This window comes from Carassius carassius, chromosome 7, assembly GCF_963082965.1.
Source record: "Carassius carassius chromosome 7, fCarCar2.1, whole genome shotgun sequence".
NCBI lineage: Eukaryota > Metazoa > Chordata > Actinopteri > Cypriniformes > Cyprinidae > Carassius > Carassius carassius.
The window spans coordinates 24,292,713-24,316,994 of NC_081761.1; the positions used below are offsets into that span (position 1 = coordinate 24,292,713).

The 24,282-nt window shown below is 37.6% G+C and overlaps 1 protein-coding gene and 1 long non-coding RNA gene across 2 annotated transcripts; both read left to right on the forward strand.

Annotated features, from left to right (window-relative positions):
- The first annotated feature begins 231 nt into the window (after positions 1 to 231).
- Positions 232 to 5,882, forward strand: si:ch211-194g2.4 (nephronectin). The gene is made up of 7 exons (XM_059553254.1): positions 232 to 408; positions 918 to 1,030; positions 1,122 to 1,214; positions 1,757 to 1,879; positions 1,998 to 2,117; positions 3,841 to 3,975; positions 4,348 to 5,882. Exons 1-7 carry the CDS (start codon positions 323 to 325, stop codon positions 4,545 to 4,547), a joined length of 870 nt encoding a protein of 289 aa, XP_059409237.1. The 5' UTR covers positions 232 to 322; the 3' UTR covers positions 4,548 to 5,882.
- Positions 5,883 to 19,553: 13,671 nt separating this feature from the next.
- LOC132143105 (uncharacterized) lies at positions 19,554 to 23,720 on the forward strand. The gene is made up of 3 exons (XR_009434192.1): positions 19,554 to 19,791; positions 22,492 to 22,521; positions 23,552 to 23,720. It is a non-coding gene; the product is annotated as an uncharacterized LOC132143105 (long non-coding RNA).
- The last annotated feature ends 562 nt before the right edge of the window (positions 23,721 to 24,282 follow it).

A 24,282-nucleotide genomic window follows, 5' to 3' on the forward strand; every position in this document is an offset into this window, starting at 1 on the left:
TGATAATATGTAGAACATATTAACCAACCACATATGTGCAGACATTATATATATCACAGATGGTGAACTTAACAGACTGCCTGACTTCATTTCCCTAACTAGTCACACAGTCACATCCCACCAGACAGTGTCCCCTTTCATCAGCATGCAGGGGACATGACCTGTCTACACTTGCACACAAACCCACACAATTCCCATCTATTTGCCAGGGATTTATCAGGGACTGTCCTTTGTTACATCTGGCACAAATGCATCTTCTGCTAGACAGAAAATAAACTGTGATGGAAGTGCTTTTCAATGTCTACTGAAAAAAAAAATCAATATGATGCAGTTTAAAAGTCGTATCTATCAACACTTCTTCATTATTGGACTTCTCTTTGTAGTTCCTGATATAGCCATTCCCAACAGGTAAGTAGAAATATTTTTTTTATTTCACCATGAAACTGTCTATTGTAGTGCTATAAGATCCATGCATGACTACAATATATATGTGATATTTTAAGACTTGAAAAAAAAATCCTTCTTCCACAAAAAAAGCTGTTTTCAGAGCTAAGTATATAATTTTCAAAACCTGTTAAAATGTGGCAATTCATACTTTATAATATATGTTTCCAACATATAAAGTATATTTAATGTTGATGATATCTGAATGTCTGTCCTCTTGATCCACACTGACTTATCTCAAAAGATAAAAACCTGTTGTTGAGGTGAGGACAACTTTTTATCTACCTCTGCCAATATTGTTATTTCAGCGGTTAATTCTTAAGATACAGGAGCAAACAACAATTTCTATTAATAAAATAAACATTTTTATTTTTTCCACCCTCATATAGTTTTCTCTTCATAATTTTGAGCAGTCAAAAATACATTGCAGATAGTTGATTTTCATTTATAAAATGTTCTCAATCTTCTGTCAGACTAAAGACAAAGACAGACCCTTTAACTGAACAAAGGAAACCAGGAGTCTGTGCATTAGAGCCGTCTATGTCCTGCTGTTATGGATGGAAGAACGTTAACGGTGTCTGCCAACGTGAGCAATTTAGTCATTTTACCTGTATTTTTATGTCACAAGGCCAAATCATACCTTTAATTAAAGTTATGATGTATTTTTTGGCTGATAGCAATATGTAAAAAGCCCTGTGAGAATGGATTCTGCGTTGGGGCTGATCGGTGCTCATGCATGAAGGGTTACAAGGGCAAAAACTGCAACAAAGGTAAGATTGATAACATAATGTTTAAAATAGGTCTGATTTTAAAACGATGATATTGTGAGAATTGTGATTGTTTTTTTTGTTGTTGTTGTTTTATTTGTTGTTGTTTTTTTTAAACAATAAGAGTGTAACGGTCAGAAGCTTGGTCTAAGGAGTCACAGTGGGATTGATAAAGAAGGAGTAGGACGGGTACCTTCATTTAATGACACCAGAATAACTATCAATTTCATTAAAAGGTGATAGCATCTGCCAAAACATGCATTTTTTTCGGCTTTGTGTAGCACCTACAGTGCTTCATATCCTAAAGAATCCCAGCTTTAGGAAAGAGTGACCCAAGTAACTTTTTTTTTTATAAAGTCCCTGTTCATTTAAACTTTTTTATTAAAAATAAAAGTTAAAGTAAATATTGTTTTTTGTGCCAACATGTATGATATGACCTGGTTGAAGTACTGTATAAAAAAATGTGCTATATCAAGATCAACTGGGATGTGGTCTACAGATAAACACAGATTTACTTTTTTTTTCTTTTTTGCTTTTTACTACAGATGTCAATGAGTGTGGGCTACCTATGAGGCCTTGTTCCCACAGCTGCATGAACACTATTGGCAGTTACCGTTGTTTCTGCAATCCTGGATACACACTGGACACTGATGGCAAATCCTGCATCAGTAAGGCAATGCATAAGGTATCAAATTATCTTAGGTGAACCAAATTGTTGCCAAATTTGTGATGAGCTGTTTCTCTCTCTCTCTCTCTCTCTCTCTCTCTCTCTCTTTTTCTTTCCAGAGAAATTGAACTGCACCTCCCTTTACTGTCAGTTTGGTTGCCAGATTGATAGAGATGGTGAAATGGACTGTTTGTGTCCTCTAGGGCTCTACTTGGCTGCAGATAGCAGAACCTGCAAAGGTGATCCTGTATTCCCAGTGTTGCCTTATCCCTCATTCCTTTGTGTTAAATTTAGTTTGAGCCTCAAGTACAGACATATTGTTTAGCCTTTGCATTATGCATTAGATCTGTGTAAATTTAATGAATAAACCAATGGTCAGTGAGTCCTGCTAGGCAATGATTGGATATACAGTACAGACCAAAAGTTTGGACACACCTTCTCATTCAAAGAGTTTTCTTTATTTTCATGACTATGAAAGTTGTAGATTCACACTAAAGGCATTAAAACTATGAATTAACACATGTGGAATTGACTGTGGAGGCCAGGTCATCTGGCGCAGCACCCCATCACTCTCCTTCTTGGTCAAATAGCCCTTGATGCCTTCAGTGTGACTCTCAAAGAAAACTCTTTGAATGAGAAGGTGTGTCCAAACTTTTGGTCTGTACTGTATATATAGTACACAGCAAAAATGGAATGTTAAATTTTTTTTGCCATTTTTAATTGGGGCAAAATGTTCTAAGTGGACATTGCTGCTAGGTAAGAGATTGTGTAGGAATCAGCCTCCTTTGAACTGACAGAACTGTTGGAGTGAGGTGAAGCAGCCTATGCCAAAAGATATCACTTTGGCATCCACTGAGAACAGGTGTGGAGACAGCTTCCCATGCAGCATACAGGGCATTTCAACAACCCCCACATAGCAAGCTAATGGCTTCCACCTACAAGCCAGAAAGTCTGTCATTAACAAACCCTCAGCCTAAATGTTCATGGTATTCTCCTCCAGCACAGGACATTTATCAGTTTGTTTGTCCCAAGATTTCTAAAGTTGTAGAATGACCCTGTAGAAACAATATTAAGAAGACCTGATCCAAAAGAAATTTAGAAGGCAGGTCAAAAGAAGTTGGACTTGCCTTTTCTATCACTGCAGAGCCACTTTAAGCATTTTGTGCTTTGTTCTTTTCATTATAGAAATTAAAAGCCACTGTGTTTACAACCCTACAGATGACAGTCTAATGTAAAGGTCACATACTAACATTGAGCGAGAGCAGCACAGCACAGCGTATGCAGGTAATGTTGCTGCAGACTTCCAGAGAGCCTTTAATTTACTTGCTTAAAGAGCATAAATATCTTCTGGGCTTTTACCTTGTTGTTAACAGAGGTGCACATTTCAGTGGTTAAAGCAGTCACTTGTTCTATTCTGCCTTTTATCCCAGTGTAAGTGTTACAATGGGGTTGTATTTGTTTAGAGTCTGTTGGAATTCCTCAGCAAAAAGTTTTTGATTTTGTGTGTTGTTTGATCATTCAGACACTTTTCACATTTCCATGTTTTTATGAAGTGGAAGTCATCATAGTTGGGTAAAGGTTGGATGAATGCATTCCCATTTGCTCAAATAGCAAAAGAAAAAAAATCAATGATAGCATTTATATGACTTTAAAAAAAAGAGGAAAAAGATATTGCGATATTATGTTGGTCAGAAAAGAGAAAGATTTCCAATTTGTTGTCACTCTCTCAGCCGTTGTTTTCACACAGTTACATTAACTTCATGCCATTGTTTAAAAATACAAAGTACACGGTTATAAACATACATCAAAAGAAAAAAACTGTGAAAATATGTCATCACAGTCTGTGAAAAGGGTCTTTTGTTGTATTCATATTGTCATATGAATGAACTGAACCACAGTGGCATGCAACTGAAATGCTAATTTTATCTTATTGCATCTACTTAACAGTCTTGTCTTTTGTAGACACAAATGAGTGTGATGGTCCCTCCCACACCTGCACAGAGCGCCAGTCCTGCAGGAACACTTTTGGGAGTTTCATTTGTGTCTGTAAGGATGGATATGTCTTGGGAACACTTCAGGATGCAGTCACATGTCGAGGTATCCTTATCTACCAAGGCCTGAAGTCATTTAAGTTATCAAAAAATGGACTGTCTTTCAAATTGGTATTCTCAAAGTCATAATTTAAGAAATTTGGGATGATTTTGAAAACAGAACATATATAAAAATTGGAAATTACAGAGAATACACAGAGAAAATTTGTGCACATTCTTGTGACACAGGGTAGAAGTGATGTATTAATAAAAGCGACTTCTGCCAAAGGAGCCTTTTAAAGCAGTCCGATTCAATAATTCAGCACACAAATGTCCAGTCTAAAATATAACGTAACCAAACAGTCTTCATAGTGTAACAGAAAGACCGGTTCATCAACAGCTCTCATCTGAGTTTCCTTTTCTTATGTGTTATAAACAGATAAAGATGAGTGTCTAACAGGCAACCATCGCTGCAGCCACCAAGCCAGCTGTGTGAACACAGAAGGCTCCTACACTTGCCAATGTGATAAAGGCTACACTGGAGACGGCTTCAGATGCTGGAAGAGGAGCAACAGACAACAGTCATGGGCCGCCATGTACTTCCAGTATAAGCGCTCCAAACAGATGAGGCCAGTATAAAATCTGCAATGCTGGGATGTCTGTTCATGTTTCAAACATTTAAGAAAATATCAAATTATGTGTCATGAAATATGAGTCTTTGGTTTTAATGGATTAACCTAAAATCAGGAAATAGACCCAAGAACACCTGAAAGCATGTTACATTGATTATATATTAGAAATACTATATTAATTTGAAGGGGACAGGTATCATTACTTAAAACTGATGTCAGTACTTCTTAATATAATACTGACCTCTGGTGGAAGGATGGTTTTAGCCCTTAACCAAGGGGATTTCATGGAATTCTTTTATCTTGTAGATCTTGGATATGTTCACTCAAGTTCTCTGAATTCTATATTTAAGAGTACATAGTGTGGAAAGACTGATTAACATACTTAAGGGAAACCGGAGTGCGCTGTAGCTTTAACTGCGGTGGGAATGGGCAGCTGCATCCAGACTCCCTTACTCCATTCACGTTCACCACAGCAGGTGTCACATTGGATCTTCACAGAGAAACAGAGAGCACTCCAAACCCTGGAACTACTTACGGGACAGCTGAGAACAAAGGAACGAAACGGGGGAACGTACAGCCTCGTCGAATAACTCAGACCACAATGCCTGGAGAGGGGGAAAAATTCCACAAACTCACCACAAGAAACGCGATAAAACCTGCTCTTTTTCATTCGGAGCTGTCAGAAGGCATCTATACAAAGGACACAAACAGAAACATTTCAGATAAAAGGTTCCAGGCCCCTTTTTATGAAGCAGACCTCACACCAAGTTGTATGTAATTCCTACCAGAAACCGGTTTATTTACCAAAAAATAAGATTTAACGCCAAGCTTGGCACTTCAAATAAAAAGCAAACAAGTGGAGGAAGCTAAGAAAGGAAAGGAGGGAGTGAGAGTGAACCTGGGGAGAAAAGGAAATACACAGCAGTGGAAAGTTTCTCTCTGTCTTTCTAGTTATTTTTCTCAGGTCTGTTTATGTGACACTCTGAGGGCCTGTGCAGGAGGACCGAATGGGCTGAACGCTTGTGCTAATGGAACACCGCTGCTGCTATTGGTGCTAAATTAAGTGTAAACAATTAATATGTAAATCTAATTTGGACATCTGCAGCTACAACAGCTCTTTTGGCCCAACTATTTAGGAATTCAGCCCTCAGCTCGGCTTTCATTATTTAAAAAAACAATATTACCATTTTCCGAGCAGCTGAGCGATGACTAGAAGGGCTGCAAAGAGCCAATGACAATAAAGAGCTGAGGGGAGGTGGAGGGTGGAGGGATGATAGTGTAACCCGCCACCCACGTTGCTGCAAAGAGCGCACGCTCAAAACTTAGGCACTGAACTATAAAACCGCACAGACCCCTGTATTACTCGTGCTGTCCTGTTCACTTAGGGTGATCTCAAACAGCCTTTTTCATCCGCAAGTCTTTCCATGATTATTGCAGCACTACAAGTCTCCCGGTGGGGACCGTGCTCCGGCACGCACCCACTCAGTGAGACGTAACACGCTGTTTCCGAGGGCTTAGCCCGGTGATTGAAGTGGCCACCTGCCCGGTTGTAGAAGAAAGTGGTACAGGTCTTAAGCATTTCCTGTAAGTCCTAAAAGTACATCCTGTTGTGACACTAAGGCATCTAAGCAGGATGTTTAACCCTAGAATGCTTGACCCAAAACCTACAATGCAAAAAGAGGATCAAAACAACTTAGTATTAATGGTTTTATTCAAACTAAAGATAGTTGTACTATTTCTTTTAGTTTAAAATGTTCATTTGTTAATGTACAGTACACAATAATAAAACAATTATGTATATGTGCTAAATGTATTGTTTATTACTCACTGTGATCTTTTAAACCATGAGAAACTTTTGTATTTTATATATGAAAGGCGACTTTTTATTTTTATTTTTTATTCTGTAGAGAATACATCACATTGATTCTTTCATTTTTCTACAAAAAATATGAAACTGACAGATACAAACCAACATTATCTAACAGTGTGTGCGTGTATATATATATATATATATATATATATATATATTTATTTATTTATACACATTAAACATTTATTTTTATATGCATCTTCTTTTTTTAAATGAAAGAATACTTCAAAAATCACAGCCTATTGAATAATTTTCTGCCATTTATGCAGGTTCCTCCATTATAACATCAAAATACTAAGCCATTCTCTTCTTAAAGACAGACGTGTACAGACTGATTTCATTTTCCCTCACATTTTTTGGCATCAATTAATTACTGTGTCGAAAAATTTTACAGTGTGGGTGGCAAAGGAACAAGAGAAGTTCAGCTTTTGGAAAAGTTGTTATATAATATAAAATAATAAATTTGTTTATTATAAAAACTAAAATTGTATATTAAAAAGCTTGAAATCCATTGGGCTTCCCATCCTTTAAAGCTCCTAGAAAGCACAGACCTCTGGAACTACATGAATGGGCAAACTGGCCAGAATATGAAGGCTGTGATGATGTAAGATATGTTCACAGAGCACCCTGCCGCAAGGATTATCCTGCAAGAGCAGGAAAGATTTTGAAACTAATCTAGAACGGTATGCTTTTCTGATGCTGAATTTACTTTTATGTTCCAGAATGTACAAGGATGAGGAATGAGGTCAGGAGAAGAGTTACAAACCTTCCTGAAACCACTTTTGTCTGGAATTAGCAAAGACTGATCAGAAACAGGGCCAGAAAACATGCACGACCGCTACATAAAAGCAGTATTTACACCTGGTCACTTCATTCAGATTTCTGTTTGATCAGTGTAAATGACCAATAAGACATATTTGAGATAGAAATCCTCAAGGGGTTGCTTGATACTCAAACAAGACACAACAATTATGAATCTGATCATTGAGCCTCTGAAAAATGAAACTCGGCCAGTGCCACTATCCACTCATAATGTAACGTAACTATCCATGTTTCATCAAGAGAATGTGCAAACTGACACAAATGAAATCTAATGTTTATTGTTGCATCAGTGCATTGTTGACTAGTTGGACACAAGTTACACTCAGGATTAAAGATGACCAAATGTTATCACTTGAAAAGATCGAAATCAATTTATCACCCTCATGTCATTCCAAACCCAAAAGACTTTCGTTTATTTTGAAACACAAGTGACAATATTTTCAAAGTCTGAGGGATTTCTGTCCTTCCATTGAAAGTCCATTCCAGCTTCAAATTTTTTTCATAAATTATAAAAGTAATCAAAATAAACAAACATTTTAGCACTTTATATGATGAATTCATGCAAAAACTAATGAGGTTTATTCTTACACATCTAGTACATGCTGAGTTGCCGAAAAATGTGTCTGTTATACCCAATTTAAATTCAGAGAACTGGCCTTAATGCCATAAATGAAGCTTTGAAAAGGCCAGTAACTCGATTCAAATATGCATTCTCAGGGTGGGGGTCAAAAGGTGGACACTTTCCGGCTGTGACTGAGATGGCATATTAGAACGTACCCTTACTACAAGTGGAACAGTGAGAGTGTTGTGGATTATGTCAGAACAGCTGTGACACTATTTTAGATGGTTAGTTACGTGGCTTACAGAGTGCCTTCTCCTTTAGACTCTATTTCTTGTGGTAAAGGTAAAGCCCCTTGAAACAAACTGCAGGTATGAACAGATATAGCACTACGTAAATAAACATTTGGAATAAATGGGATGTTGGCAATCTGTCAGACAGAGGTGCACCACCCTGTGGTAGAATCACTTGCCTCTCACTGGCACCTGCCAAGTTCATGTCACTCATTTACCTGGAAAAGCAATGGCAATGTACCATTGTTACAAATTAATTAATTAATTTTTTAATTGGCCATTACTTAAAATTCTGATGTAGCGGTTCTGAGAACTGTTTTTAATGTAAGGAATTACTATAATAATAATAAAAATAACACATTTGCACAGCTACATTAAGCTACAAATAAATAAATAAATCCAGGGGCGTAGTTTATGGGGGGGATGGGGGGGAGGTAACCCCCCCAATATTCAAATCCATCAGTTACAACCCCCCCATTATTTCAACATGAAAATCACAGTAGATCAAATGAAAAATATAATATGAAAAAATAGAATTCATTTATTTTGTAAAAATAATTTTGTTCCTAATCAAATATGAGTATGTCATAATAAATCAGACAAAAAATACTCCCCCTCCATTGAACCGATTGGTAACGTCCAACCAATGAGTCGCACTTTCACCAAAACAAGCGAGTGGTGTTTGAATGGGGATCATTAGAGCAGGGCGGAAGTGGTACTGCCCTGAATACCCCGAGCAGCGAAACGGAGGACAGCTTGATACTCCCATCGTTAACAGACACAAATCAGGGTGATCATTTGGAGAGAGGTCGCGGCACGATCCGGAGGAGGATGGCGGCGACATCAGCAGGACGTGATCGAGGAAATAGTAATCGAATGAAAGCGGGAAATTCAAAAAACATTGGAAATACTGTTTTGGGAGCGGTTGAGCACGACTGCTTCGTGAATGGATCAGACGTAGGTAGGTGGGCGGAAATGGATTACAGTGAAGAGAAAGAAGGAAATGAGGGAATATTGAAGGGAGAGGTTTCAAAAAAGAGAGTCAGTCAGGTAAAAGGGAATAAAAGAATAAGGAATGAAAATGATGAGAATTCGGAAAGTGAGGAAGAAGAACATGAGCGAAATGAGAAGGAAATACATGAGAATTTTATAGTCATAATAAGATTCAATGAAAAAGATCAAGAAAACATGAAGATAATCAACCCGTTTGTATTAACAAAACATCTGGCAAGTAAGATAGGGGAGATCTTATATGCTAAGGTCCTAAATGATGGAAATTTGTTGGTCAATTGTGCAAATGAAGATCAATTTGAGAAAGCAATCAAAGTAAAAGAGATTGGAAAACTGAAAGTGATAAACACACGGAGGGTGGGAGAACAAAATGGTGGAAGATGCAAAGGAGTGATCACAGGGGTACCAATGAATGTAGGAATGGAAGAACTTAAGAGACATCTTAAAGGGGGGGAAATAGTGATTGCACAAAGATTAAAAACTACAAGAGAAGGAGTGAAAAAGGATAGTGAAACGGTATTGATTGAATTTGAGGGGGGAAATATGCCAAAAAAGGTATACCTAGGTTATATGAGCTACCCAGTGAGAATGTATGTACCAAAACCATTGAGGTGTTTTAACTGTCAGAGGTTTGGACACATAGCCAATAACTGTAAAGAGAAGAAGAGATGTGCTAGATGTGGGGGCGAGCATGACTACGGAAAGTGTGGAGCAGGAGTGCAACCAAAATGTTGTAATTGTGGAGGAAGCCATAATGTGGCTTATAGAGGATGTGAGGTGATGAGACAGGAAAATAAAATCCAGAAAATAAGAGTTGAAAGAAGGATCACTTATGCAGAAGCAGCAAGAGTGTCAAGAGTACACAATAATATCACTATAGAACAAGCAGAGTTGGGGGTGGAAGAACAACAACAAAGAACAAGTGACAAGATTTATGTGGATAAAAAGGACTTGGTGACGTTTATTGCAGGAGTGATAAACAGTACAGCTGAAGTAAAATCAAAAAATGATAAAATACAGCTGGTTGTCAAAGCAGCAGTAAATCATTTAGGACTAGTGGGACTGACGTGGGAAGAAGTGAGGGAGAACCTCACCAATCAGTCAAGCCAGGAAGCACCATGTATTGGTTAATATTAATGGTTATCATCTTACAATGGAATGCAAGAAGTTTACTGGCCAATGGTCAGGAATTCAAACATTTCATTAAAGACAGGAAAATAAATCCAGATGTAGTGTGTATCCAGGAAACTTGGTTAAAGCCAAATTTAGAGTTTGTGATTCATGGATTTATAGGGATAAGAAATGACAGAGAAAATGGGGGACGGGGAGGAGGAGGATGTGCTACGTTTATTAAACAAGATGTTCCATATAGGGTACTGGAAAAGGGAGAGGATTTAGAATACATTAAGGTAGTAGTGTGGGAAAGAGGGGAGGAAGTGGTTATAATAAACTACTATAATCCTTGCAAAAGGTTGGAAGTAGATAGGTTATTAAGGATACAAGGAAATAATAGAAACAAAGTAATATGGTGTGCAGATTTTAATGCTCACAGTAAAATATGGGGGGGCTCACATACAGATGTAAATGGAAGGGTAATAGAAGATTTGATGGATGATAAGGAATTGGTGTGTATGAATGACGGAAGAGGAACAAGAATAAACATAACAACAGGAAATGAATCGGCATTGGATATTACATTAGTGTCTAATCCCTTGGCTGGAATAAGTAACTGGCATGTTTGGAGCGATACTACAGTGGGCAGCGATCACTACCCAGTATCATGCTCAGTGGGAGAGCGAGTGGAAATAAGACCAGGTGAAGGAATACCAAAATGGGGTTTTAGAAGAGCAGATTGGGTAAAATTCCAGCAATTAAGTGAGGAATCATTATCAAAGATAGACATTTCTGGCAATATAGATGAAACAAACAAACAAATAACATCAGCAATTATTATGGCAGCAGGTGGATCTATTCCAAGGAGTAAACAAAGGAGGAATAAAAAACTGGTACCATGGTGGACAGAAGAATGTCGTCAAGCTGTTAAAAACAGGAATAGAGCATTTAAACTAGTTAAAAACACCCATAACATGCAGCATTTGATTCTGTATAAAAAGGCACAGGCTAATGTGAGAAGAACAGTGCGTCAAGCTAAAAGGGCAAGTTGGAGGAACTTTTGCAATGAAATAGGAAGAACAACGCCTGTTGGTGAGGTTTGGGGAATGATAAAAAGGATGGGTGGAGTAAGGAGGGAAAGGGAAATTCCAGTTATAATTACTGAGGAAGGTACAGCAATCTCCAATAAGGATAAGGCAGAGGTAATGGCAAAAACATTTGTAAAAATTCACAGTTCAGATAACTTGTCAGAAGTATGCAAAATGAGAAAGGAAAACACAATGAATCAGTATCCTGGTGTGTTAGACTGGAGGGAAAAAACTGATGATACAATTGATGAACCTTTTAGTATGGCAGAGTTGATTAGAGCAATAAATAAAGCTAAACCAACATCTCCAGGAAAAGATCAGATATGCTACGTCATGCTAAAACATCTAGGGAAAGAAGCACTCTTAAAGTTGCTGAACCTTTATAACAGAGTGTGGGAGGAGGGAAGATTACCGAATGCATGGAAAGAAGCAGTAGTTATTCCAATAAGGAAACCAGGCAAGGATCCTTCTAAACCCACAAGTTATAGACCAATAGCATTAACATCAAATGTATGCAAAATTATGGAAAGGATGATAACAGAAAGGTTATCATATATACTAGAAAAAAGTGGAAAACTAGCAAAATATCAAAGTGGGTTTAGGAAAGGGAGGAGTACCATGGATTCGGTTATAAGACTAGAAAATGAAATAAGAAAGGCTCAGGCAAATAAGGAATCAGTCATTACAGTGTTTTTTGATATAGAAAAAGCGTATGACATGATGTGGAAGGAAGGATTGTTGATAAAGTTGCACTTGATGGGTCTAGGTGGAAGAGTTTTTAATTGGATAAAGAATTTTTTGTTTGGAAGAAAAATTGAAGTACGAATAGGGTCAGACATATCAAGTCAGTTCGATGTGGGCAATGGAACACCTCAAGGCAGTGTGATTAGCCCACTACTTTTTATCATCATGATTGATGATGTCTTTACTAAGGTACCAATGGATATAGGGAGGTCACTGTTTGCGGATGATGGGGCGTTGTGGAAAAGGGGAAGGAATATGGAGCATGCAATCAGGAAAGTACAAGGAGCAATTGATGAGGTGGTGGAGTGGGGATATGATTGGGGGTTTAAGTTTTCAATAGAAAAAACTCAAACAGTCTTTTTCACCAAGAAACAAATTAAGGAAGGGATGAAGTTAAATATGTATGGGAAAGAATTAGAAAGGGTTGGAACTTTCAAATTTTTGGGGATTATTTTCGATTCACGGTTAACATGGGTAGATCATATAAAGAAAATAGAAGGAAAATGCAAAAAAGTAATTAATGTAATGAGATGTTTGACAGGTAGGCAATGGGGAGCTAGTTGTTATGCATTAAAAACAGTATATGTGGCATTGATTAGATCTGTGTTGGATTATGGGAGTGTAGCTTATGGGTCAGCAGCCAAATCTCTATTAAAGAAACTAGATGGGATCCAGGCACAGGCATTAAGAGTGTGTAGTGGTGCTTTTAAAACTTCACCAATACCTGCACTGCAGGTAGAAATGGGAGAAATGCCGTTAGCAATTAGAAGGAGGCAGCTGATGACAAATTATTGGGCTAATTTGCAGGGTCATAATGAGTTCCACCCCACAAAAATAGTGTTGCAGGAGACCTGGTAGAATGCAAGTTACAAAGGAGAGAATTTTAGTAGAATAGGCAACGAGGTAGCAAGAGAATTGGGAGTATTTTATATGAAGATGAGCCCTACTGTAGTATATCCAATGGTGGCTCCGTGGTTACTTGTTTGGCCTGATATTGACTGGTATTTGTTAGAATTAAAAAGGAAGGATGATGGAAAAGATCAGATAGATTTGGTAAATGCATTTAAGTACCTTATAAATAAAGATTATAAAGAATTTGTACATGTGTATACAGATGGTTCTAAGAAACCTGAGACAGGAGTGACAGGATATGGGGTGGCAATACCTGCTAAAGGAATAGGAATTAATAGAAGAACATCTGATTTTTTAGGAGTATATACAGTGGAAATGGTGGCAGTATTAGTTGCGTTAAGGTGGGTGGAAAAAACAAGTCAAGAAAAGGTTCTGATATGCACCGATTCATCCTCAGTCCTTGAGAGTTTAAGGTCTTTTCACTCTAGCCGTCAAGATGTATTATATGAAGTCCTTCAGTCAGTAACAAGAATAACAAATCAAGGAGGACAGGTACAATTTATGTGGGTTCCAGCACATGTAGGGGTGAAAGGGAATGAGCAGGTGGATGAATTGGCAAAGAGGGCTTTAAAGAAGGGAAATATAGAAATGCAAATTAAAATAAGTAAAGCAGAGGTCAAAAGTATCATCTGGGAAAAAACTAACCAAATTTGGCAAGAAAGGTGGGACAGAGAGGAGAAAGGAAGGCATTTATATCAAATTCAAAAGAGTGTAAAAATAAATAGGTTAGGTGGTGGGCACAGGAGAGAGGAAACTGTAGTGACAAGGTTAAGGCTGGGGCATGGTGCTTTAAACAGATCACTGAAAATGATAGGAAAACACGAGACAGGCTTGTGTGAGTGGTGTCAGGAAGAGGAGTCAGTGGAGCACATAATTATAAGATGCAGGAGGTATGAGGAACAGAGAGTAACAATGAGGAATAATTTGAGGGAAATAGGGGTGCAGGATTTAACATTAAAAGGAGTGTTGAGCATAGGTGATAGAGCACAGGTTAGGATATTGTTAACTTTCTTAAGGGAAACTGGTTTGTTCAATAGGTTATGAAGATAAAATAGGGATATGGGTAAGTGTGTTGGGTAATGAATGAAAGTGTTTTTTTTTTTTTTTTTTTTTTTTTTTATGTAGAAACTAGATTGTAAGCCTATTGTCTGATTCACACTCCGGAGCAGAAGGGGGCGGTAATGCACCAAAAGCTGGTTGCCAACCGCCGTTAAAAACAAAGAAGAAGAAGAAGAAGAAGTGTTTGAATGGGAGAGCACGTCAAAAATGAAGAGAAGCGCTGCACAGCGGACTATATTTAACTGCTGGTCAGAGAGGGATGCAAAAAAATAAAGCATGTACTGAGAATGAGGTATGATAATATTGTGTAATAGTTAGTACACACCACATATATTTTAGCTAGCTAATCCATTGCAATGTATTTAGCTATAACTATCAGTATAACAAGTTACCAAAGCAGCTGTCTGTTTTGCTAGTATATTTTTCAATAGTGTCTGTAATTATCAACGACAAAAGTATTCACATCGGTGTTTGTTTTCTTACTAAATTAATCTGACTTTTGAACGAATTGGATGAGTTAACGATTTAAGTGGCTAACTCATTAAAACAGTGAAACACTGCCGCCTACTGGCGGTTTCAATACTTAATTTCTTTCTTTTGATAATCTCTACTATGTTAGAATTTTATGAATGATGATTACACACAAATTTCAGAACGTTATGAGGTGTATAATCTCTTAACATGTTTTTATAACAGATTCGAGGTAAATATAGCTGCAGGGTAGAAAAGTCAGCAGAGGGAGGGGAGGAGCAGGTGATCAGGTAAAGAAGATGCCATTCAATCAATAAAATAAAATAGGAAACAGTATAGAAAAACAGCAGTTTTGTAAAGTTAGGCTATACATTAATGCCTTTAATGTTTTAAAGATGTGTTTCCCTTTAGAAAAAAATTTAAAATGCATTAAGGTGGAATGTAAAAATCTTAAAATAAATGTCTAAATGTTGTCTCTTTCATATTTCTATATTTCGAATTTGTAATCAGTTAAAGCATGTTGCCAGATAGATAAATAGATAGATAGATAGATAGATAGATAGATAGATAGATAGATAGATAGATAGATAGATAGATAGGAAGAAATAAATTATCCAATAACAATACACATAAAAAAAAATTTTTTTTGAAAAAAATAACGGGCAGCATTCCCCCAATGTTCAAACCAAATCTACGCCCTTGAATAAATCACATCCCCATTTCCAGTTAATCAGGTCAAAACCTTACAGAGAGAAATTAAATGACAGAAACAGTCCAAAAACCCAAGATCCCAGTAAAACTTGACATCAGCCGTTTTATGTTAGTTTTTCCGGACTGTTTTTCAGTGAATAGGCTTTTGTTAGGAAATACCAGCCTCTTGTGGTCAATGAGTTACATGGCATCTAAAGTACACTGTCAGTAAGAGCATTTAATGCACTGAGAAGCCATCCAGCATCCAATGACTGTGCATTTAATTCTAAATTGTAACATATTTACAGATACCATGTACAGGATGCTGATGTACCATCCAATTTGCATCATCATGCATCAATCTTTTTGAATTATGACAAATGATCATGAAATTATGTTCAAACAGCAAACTACTCAATATGCAGCATAAACATGGACATGCTAAATGTTGCTTATTTAGTATAAACTCTTCTGAAACATTCAGATCAAGAGAATCATTTAAAAAAAAGGAAAGACATCACGATTATCCTTGATACACCCCTTAACATGTGTCAATGTCATATGTAATCAAGAAGAAATGAGTGTTCTGAACAACTTATGTCTGTCCATTGATCAAAAGAGCGATAGTGCTGTTGCATAAAGATCCTAAGAAAGACCATCAAAAACAGGCATTTTGTCGGTGGATGTAAGAAAACTGCATCTCCAATAAATTTGCATAGGTCTCCTAAGAAATGCATGACTAAAGTTTATTATTAATGACACCTGAGCAAACTGAAAGATAATGCATTAATTTGTTCCTCACATTTCACAACAGACTGCTCTGTGAATTATTCTAAACATGCAGAATATGACAAGTAGGCTTAATAATAAGTACTTTTAAATATATATACTGAAAATAAATATAGTTAACGCAACATGCCGAAACACTGTTGACAGGGTTTACATAATTAATTTAAGCTTGGAGAGAGAATTACACATTTTTTGGTAGGGGTGGGGTGTTGGGGTTCAATGTCACTTCAAATGTATGTACTTTACATATAAGGCGAGGAAAGTGTTTGAGGTTGAATGCAGTTGATTGCCTTTTTTAGCATCATTTCAAATATTCACTTGTGTGTACTTATCAATAAAAAAAATTAAAGAATGTATTAAGTTTTTAAATTTCACATTTAAAGGACAATAATTATCATCAATGAACCTTTAACACATGATGAAAATGAGACGAGATGCAGCGTAAATGCTGGTCATGTGATGATGACTGAAATTAAATGTACAAATATTATCCAATATTGTTGCCGTATAAAAATGAGACTAAATGTGGTTTACAAAATAAAAACTATGCTAAAATGTCTCTTCACTTTCATTGACCAAAATGTTATGTAATTTCGTCTCATTCAGTCGCTTTATTATTATTATTTTGCAGTATTTCTGTCTCCTGTGTCTCACTTCAGGGGCTGCATCAGGTCACACTGCACAGACGCAGGCGACGTCATTTCCTCAAGAACCATTCTTGGCAGTATTTAGGAGACGACAACAAACAAAGTTAAGTATGACACAGAGAAAGGGATCAATATGTGTAGTTCTAACATGTTTGGTTGGTAAAATAAATGTAAATTCAAATAAGAGCGTCTTCCGTGTCTGGAATGGATGTATTCTTGATTCTACAAGGTAACAATAATATAATAAGAAACCTTCTTTGAAATGAAGATTTTGGTTTCGTCTGTACTACTACTTATACTACAGTATATTGACTGGGTTAAATATAATTGCATTACTAAAAAGAGACTAAAATACAATTTTCATTGACTAAAACTAGACTAAATGTCACCAGGGCAGAGCATATCCTCACAGAAAATAACCAAAACAATCCAAGGTTTTTATTTAGCACAGTGGCTAGATTAACAAATAACCAGATGCCACCCGATTTAAATATTCCCTCAACGTTTAATAGTAATGACTTTATGAATCTCTTCACTGATAAAATAGATAACATCAGAAATACAATAACAAATGTAGATTCTACAGCGTCTAATACTTCAGTTTCATCCATCATAAACTGCAAAGATAAACTGCAGTGCTTTACAACTAAGAGCTAAATAAACTTATCACTGCAACAATATGTTTATTAGATCCTGTACCCACTAAATTACTGAAAGAGTTGTTACCTGTAGCATAAGAACCTTCTTAAACTTCTCAATATTATTAACTCTTCGTTATTTTTAAGTTTATTTCCCATATGACAAAAACAGCATTTTTCCATCTTAGAAACATTGCCACGCTACGAAACGTTACCTGTTTCTGATGCAGAAAAGCTAGTTCATGCAGTCATGACCTCTAGACTGGACTATTGTAATGCACTTCAAGGTGGTTGCCCTGCATCTTCAATAAACGTCTTTAGGTTACGTATGTAACCCTAGTTCCTCGAGGGAATAAGACGATGCGTCGAAACGCTTTGGGGAACGCATTTAGCGTGAGCGACTCTGAATATCATATCTAATCGGTCTTATAGAAGAGCGTGACGTCACGGTTGGGGTGACGTAAGCGACCAGGAAGCTATAAAGGCACGAGCCACACAGCTGGCTTCTGCTTCGAGTACCAGCAAGCGCCAGCAGGGGGTATGGGGGTATGGCCTCAAGACGCAGCGTCTCGTTCCCTCGAGGAACTAGGGTTACATACGTAACCTAGAGACGTTCTTCTTCAGGAACTCGAGCTGCGTCGAAACGCTTTGGGGAACGAGTACCATCGCTGCCAGACTACCAACCCCTGCCTAGTGTGTATCTGAAGAGCACAGCTAGAGGACTGAAGTGCCTGGAGTGACTGGCATGTCTAAGCCATAGAATCTTGCAAAAGTATAAGGCGTGGACCACCCCGCGGCATTGCAGATGTCCAGCATGGACGCACCTGCTAGAAAGGCCTTGGAGGCCGCCATACCCCGTGTAGAGTGAGCCTTGGCTCCCGACAGCGGGGGATGACCAGAGGACTCATAGGTGGCGTTGATAGTCTCAACTATCCAACGACTAATAGTCTGCTTAGAAGCAGGAAAACCCCTCTTGGGGGGACCGTAGCATACAAGCAATTGGACCGTTTTCTCCACAGGGCAGCTCTGTGGACGTATACATCCAGCGCTCAAACTGGACACACTCAATTTAGCTTCTCTTGGTCGGGCTCCCGAAAGGTAGGAGGTTGTGGTGTGATAGAGGGCACCTTAGGAACATATCCCGCTCGAGGGTATATGAACACTTTGGTCATGCCAGGTGCAAAATCAAGATAGGTAGGGGCCACTGAGAAGGCCTGTAAATCTCCTACTCTCCTCAGAGAGGTAATGGCCAACAGAAAGGCGGTTTTAAGAGTCAGATGTCTGTCTGAGATATCTTGAATCGGTTTGAATGAAGATTTGCAAAGAGCTTCTATCACCACAACCAAGTCCCATGGGGGAATACGGGACCGTACTGGAGGTCTCAGCCTCAGCGCACTGCGGAGGAAACGTGTAACTAAGGGGTGTCTTCCCAAAGACTGACCATCGAGAAGGGCAATGCAATGGCCGACACGTAAACCTTCAGCGTGTAGTGGGTCAACCCTGCAGAGAGCCTGGCCTGTAGAAACTCCAGAACTGTACCAACTGGTACAGAAGAAGCCTCGGCCAGGTCTGTACCATAGCATCCAGTCCCAGAGGAGCTGGATGAACTAGAGAGAACCAAAGGGGACATTGTGATGTCTCTTGAGTCGCAAACAGGTCTACTTGAGCTCTGCCAAAAACTCTCCATATCTGCTTCACCACCTTGGGATGAAGCTTACATTCCCCGGGCCTCGGCCCCTGCCTCAACGGTATATCTGCTCCCATATTTAGTTTCCCAGGAATATATACTGCTCTTAATGAGAGGAGTTTGCTCTGGGACTACACAAGGATCTGGTGCACTGGCTTGTACAAGGGGCGCGAACGCAGACCTCCCTAGTGGTTGATATAAGAGACCACCGATGTGTTGTGGGTGCGCACCAACACATGGTGACGCCTTAGGTCTGGGAGGAAGTGCTTCAGTGCACGATAAACTGCTAGCATCTCTAGACAATTGATATGCCATGTCAGATGGCGACCGCTCCACAGACCACGGGCAGGGTGGCCACTCATGACCGCACCCCAACCAGTGAGGGATGCATCTGTCGCTAGTAGTACACGGCGACAAGGAGCTCTCAGCACCGGGCCCTGATTCAAGAACCAAGGTTTCTTCCACATTTCCAAGGCACGGAGGCAGCGCCGTGTGACCTTGATAGTTCAAAGTGGATTGCCCCTCGGGGAAAATCCCTTGGTCTTGAGCCACCACTGTAGGGGTCTCATGTACAGCAGGCCAAGAGGTATCACGTCCCAGACAGCAGACGACTCCGATCCGGATTCGTATTCAAACCAGCAAATCCGCGTTACAGTCACATCCGTTTCAGGGCTGTAACACGGATCCAGCCCAGGTGCGGTTTCAGTGGGCGGGAATTACAGTCGCAAAGCGGATCTGAGCCCTGTCCGTGGAAACGAGCTCGCATTTTTTTTTTCTGGAGTTCAGAACAGGAGAAGACGTCAAGACGGTCGAGGAAAATACAGACTGCTCGCTGTTATCCTCAAAAACCTCACCAAGGTATGACACACTGTGCGAACAAACTGTTCTACTAATAAATCAATGTCTTATTATGCAGTGTAACTTACTTGATAACTTAAAGGTTTGGTGTTTTTATTGATCCTTATATCAGTGTCAGACTGTATTGTTGGCGAACACTAAGGCCTATGTTATCAGAGGACTTGCTAACATTAAGAAAACCCAACAGAAAACGTCCAGAGGTCTGCAAATATACATAATTAACAAATGTTTAACTTAATTACTTAATTTAAACTTTAGTTATTTTAACTCTTTCTTTCTATTAATTGCCTACTCTGCGTGGTAATTATAGTGAGCTAGCAATGTTTAAGTGCTAACTCTAAAAAAGGATTAACGTTAGTTTACTTCTGAATTAAAATTTCCTTATTTTTGAGGAAAACATTCCAGAGTTTTTCTCTATATTGGAATAAATGGGTTTCAGTTGGGGGAAGGTCCAAATTGCAGCTCCAGTGCAGTTTCAAAGGGCTGTACACGATCAGCTGAGGAAATGCTTGAATTTTTTATCTGTTTCCAATGGAACCGCACAGAGTACACATGCGCATTGCAGAGCTATGCAAGACAAGCATTTGATGACAAACCCAAATAATTGTCATTCCTTTTTTTTTTTTTTTTTTAGGAAATGACCGATCGTTTGCTAGATAAGACCCTTCTTACTCGTCTGGGATCATGTTTTGAAGATGCAATTTGGACCCCACTGAAGTCCATTATAAAGAGAGAAATCCTGGAATGTTTTCCTCAAAAACCTTAATTTCTTTTTGACCGAAGAAAGACAATAAATAAAGGGAGTAAGTTATGAGTAAATTAATTTAGACGTAAGCTAATCCTTTAAGACTGCTTGTATTTATTTGATCAAATATAAAGTTAAGAGTAATATTGTGAAATATTATTACAATGTTAAATAATTATTTTCTGTTTGAATATATTTTAAGATGTAGTTTATTCCTGTAAATTTTCAGCATCATCACTGCAGTCTTCAGAGCATGATCCTTCAGAAATTATTCCAAAATGCAGGTTGATGTTATGTGGATGGAGGTTGATGAACCCAAAAGCAGACGGAATGCTCTCACAAGATTTATTGAAGACAAAAAACAGAAAACAAAACCCACGAGGGGGCAAAACAAGACAAAAGGCAAAAGCCTTGACTAAGACCTGACGATGACTAAACAGTTACTAACAACAAAACAATTTACATTATACGTTGAACAGAACTCCAGACAAAATACTCACAGCAAGATATCATTTAAGATAGACAGTGACAAAGCTTGACAACGTTTGGCAACAGTTGGCAATATTTGGCAATGAACCAACCCAGGACAGAGAAACACAAGGGGTTTATAAAGGGAGGCTAATAATGAACACAACAGGTGAAACTGATACGCTAATAATTACAAAACGAGGATCACAAGGGGGCGGGGTTACATGACGAGACAACGCAAGCACATGGCCAAACAAATGGTCATGTGCTGCACATGAAAACATGGCCCTGTCATGATTCTGCTGCAAGACAAGAGAAAAACCAAGAATAAGATAGCAGGATCATGACAGTTGAGTGCTGGATTTATTTTGGTACTCAGTTATCAATAATGGTTCTTATAAAAAAAAAAAAAATTCCTGGAAACATTTTTATGATTCTTTGGTGAACAGAAAGTTCAAAAGAACATAATCTATTTGAAATATATTTTTGCAACATTATAAATGTTTTACTTCTATGAATTTAATGGCTATATGCTGAATGAAAATAATCATTTCTATTTAATAACACACATATCAAACATTGGAATGGTTGTATATCATGATTTTTGAATATATTAAAGAGTATAACTGTTTTAAATATTGATAATAATAATCAGAAATGTTTCTTGAGCATCAAATCAAAATATTAGAATGATTTCTGAAGATCATGTGACACTGAAGACTGGAGTAATGATGCTGAAAATACAGATTTGAACACAGAAATAAATAACATTTCACAATATATCCACAAAGAAAATAAATATTTTTTTTTTTTTCCAACTTTATTTATTGAGTGGATTTTACATTTTTTCCCAACACCAGGTGACAGATATATAGGTAACAATAAACATTACAAAATGGGACCGAAGTGACGAAAATAAATATTTTAACAGATGATAAGTCTTTTAAATTTTCATTTAAATATTATTTATTTATGTGATGGAAAAGCTGAATAAATAACTTTTTATTCATCAATAAATCCTAAAAAAAAAAAAGTATCACATGCCCCCCCCCCCAAAAATAAAAATTGGAATTGAAAAAATTAATTAAAAAAATAAGCAGCACGTTTCCAACACTGAGCTTTGATCAAAGCAATTAATAATATTTTGAAGTATGTTAAGATAGAAAACCATTATTTGAAGTTGATCAGATAAATGCTGGCTTGATAAGCAAGAGACATATTTCAAAAATATAAAAAATAGTAATGTGTCCAAACTTTTGACAGTACCCTTATTAAGCAGACAGAACGTTCTCAGGGGCATCCTGAATGATAGAAACAGAGAGGGACATGTATTACATTATATTGTTTGGTATGTTTTAATTTTTATATTTATAAAATCTTTGCCAAAAGATGCTTTTATTTCTGCTAACAGTATGCTCCATTTTTATTGAGTAAATGTATTGAGAAATTGTCCAGCAACACTATATAACAATCTGTTTCAATTTCAGGTTCCAGAGCAGGGACTGTCAAATAGTAAGGTGAGTCCCTCTTTTTTCTATTTCAGTGGAGGTTAAGTCATTAAAACTATTTGAATGCTACAATGTATAATTGAGTATTGATTATACTGAGTGCCTGATAATGTTACAACTAGTGGAAGTGTATGTGTGACACTGTCACGTGCACTAATTTCCACAATGGAGCTTGTTAATAAACTGAGACTCTTTTACGTAAGTCTTAAACCTTGCCTTCCTTGCTTTCTAATACTAAATTAAAGTAATACATTCATAAAATATTTATAATATGAAATTAGTTGTGTATTTTTTTATTATATAAAACAGGTGGCAGCTTTCCCCTTGCTTTTCTTCTTTGTTGTCAGTTATTATAAATAAGTTCAATTTACACTGAACTTCAAATTCAAAAAGTTTTCACCCCCTTAATGGATTGTGTTTCCTTCTGGAGCATCAGTGAATGTTTCAACCTTCTGTAATAGTAGTGTTTGAGTCCCTCAGTTGTCCTCAGTGTGAAAAGATGGATCTCAAAACCATTGAACTCTTGGAAAGAGTTCAAATACACAAATGCTGAAAAACCACAGAATTTGTGGAAGCTGAAGGGTTTTTCGGAAGAACAACAGGCAGTTTAACGGTTCAGGACCAATAAGGGACTCATGAACAACTATCACTAAAAAAAACCCTGCTGTGAATCATTCAGCTAACAACACAGTATTAAGCACCAAGTCTATGTAAACTATTGAACGGGGTCATTTTTATAAAGTAAACTATTTTCTCTTGTGGACAATATATTTTATGTGAAATATCTGATTCAGGCTAGTATTAAATAAAAAATAAGATGCATTTTGTATGATCCCTCTTTTGTCAAAAATGTTCAACATTTTGTAGATTCTGCAAGGTGTATGTAAACTTTTGACCTTATATGTGTGTGTATACAGTATGTGTGTGTGTATGTGCAGTATGCATGCATACGTGTGTGTGTGTGTGTGTGTGTGTGTGTGTGTGTATGGCAATAACATTTTTGTCCATATGTCATGTTTTTCTTGCTTTGTTTTTTTAGAGACAAATGAAAAGGAGGGAGCTGTCTTTAAGCTGTGGAGTCAGACGGAGGGCTCACATTTACCTCAAAAACAGCTTTGCAGAGGACTCTATTACTACTAGAACCAACTCAAGCACACAATGGTGACACATTTATAAGAACATTTCCCTGTGGTAATTATTCAGATTATTCTCTTTCTCATTCTGTAGCACTGGTTTAAAAGGTTTGTTCACCAAAAAATTCTAAAATTCTGTCATTTATTACTCACCCTCATGTCGTTCTAAACCTGTAAGGTCTCCATTCATCTTCAGAACACAAATTAGGATATTTCTTGAAGAATTCCGAGACCTCTCTGACCCTTCAGTTGACACATAATAGCATGCGCTGCTCACGTTCAGTGCATGGATCCTCTCTAAAATAGCACCATGGTGAAATCATTTGTTGAATAAAGTCGTTATATATATACAGTACAAACCAAAAGTTTGAACACACCTTCTCATTCAAAGAGTTTTCTTTATTTTCATGACTATGAAAATTGTAGAGTCACACTGAAGGCATCAAGGGCTATTTGACCAAGAAGGAGAGTGATGGGGTGCTGCGCCAGATGACCTGGCCTCCACAGTCACCGGACCTGAACATTTTTGTTATGTATATAATTCCATATATAATTCCACATGTGTTAATTCATAGTTTTGATGCCTTTAGTGTGAATCTACAATTTTCATAGTCATGAAAATAAAGAAAACTCTTTG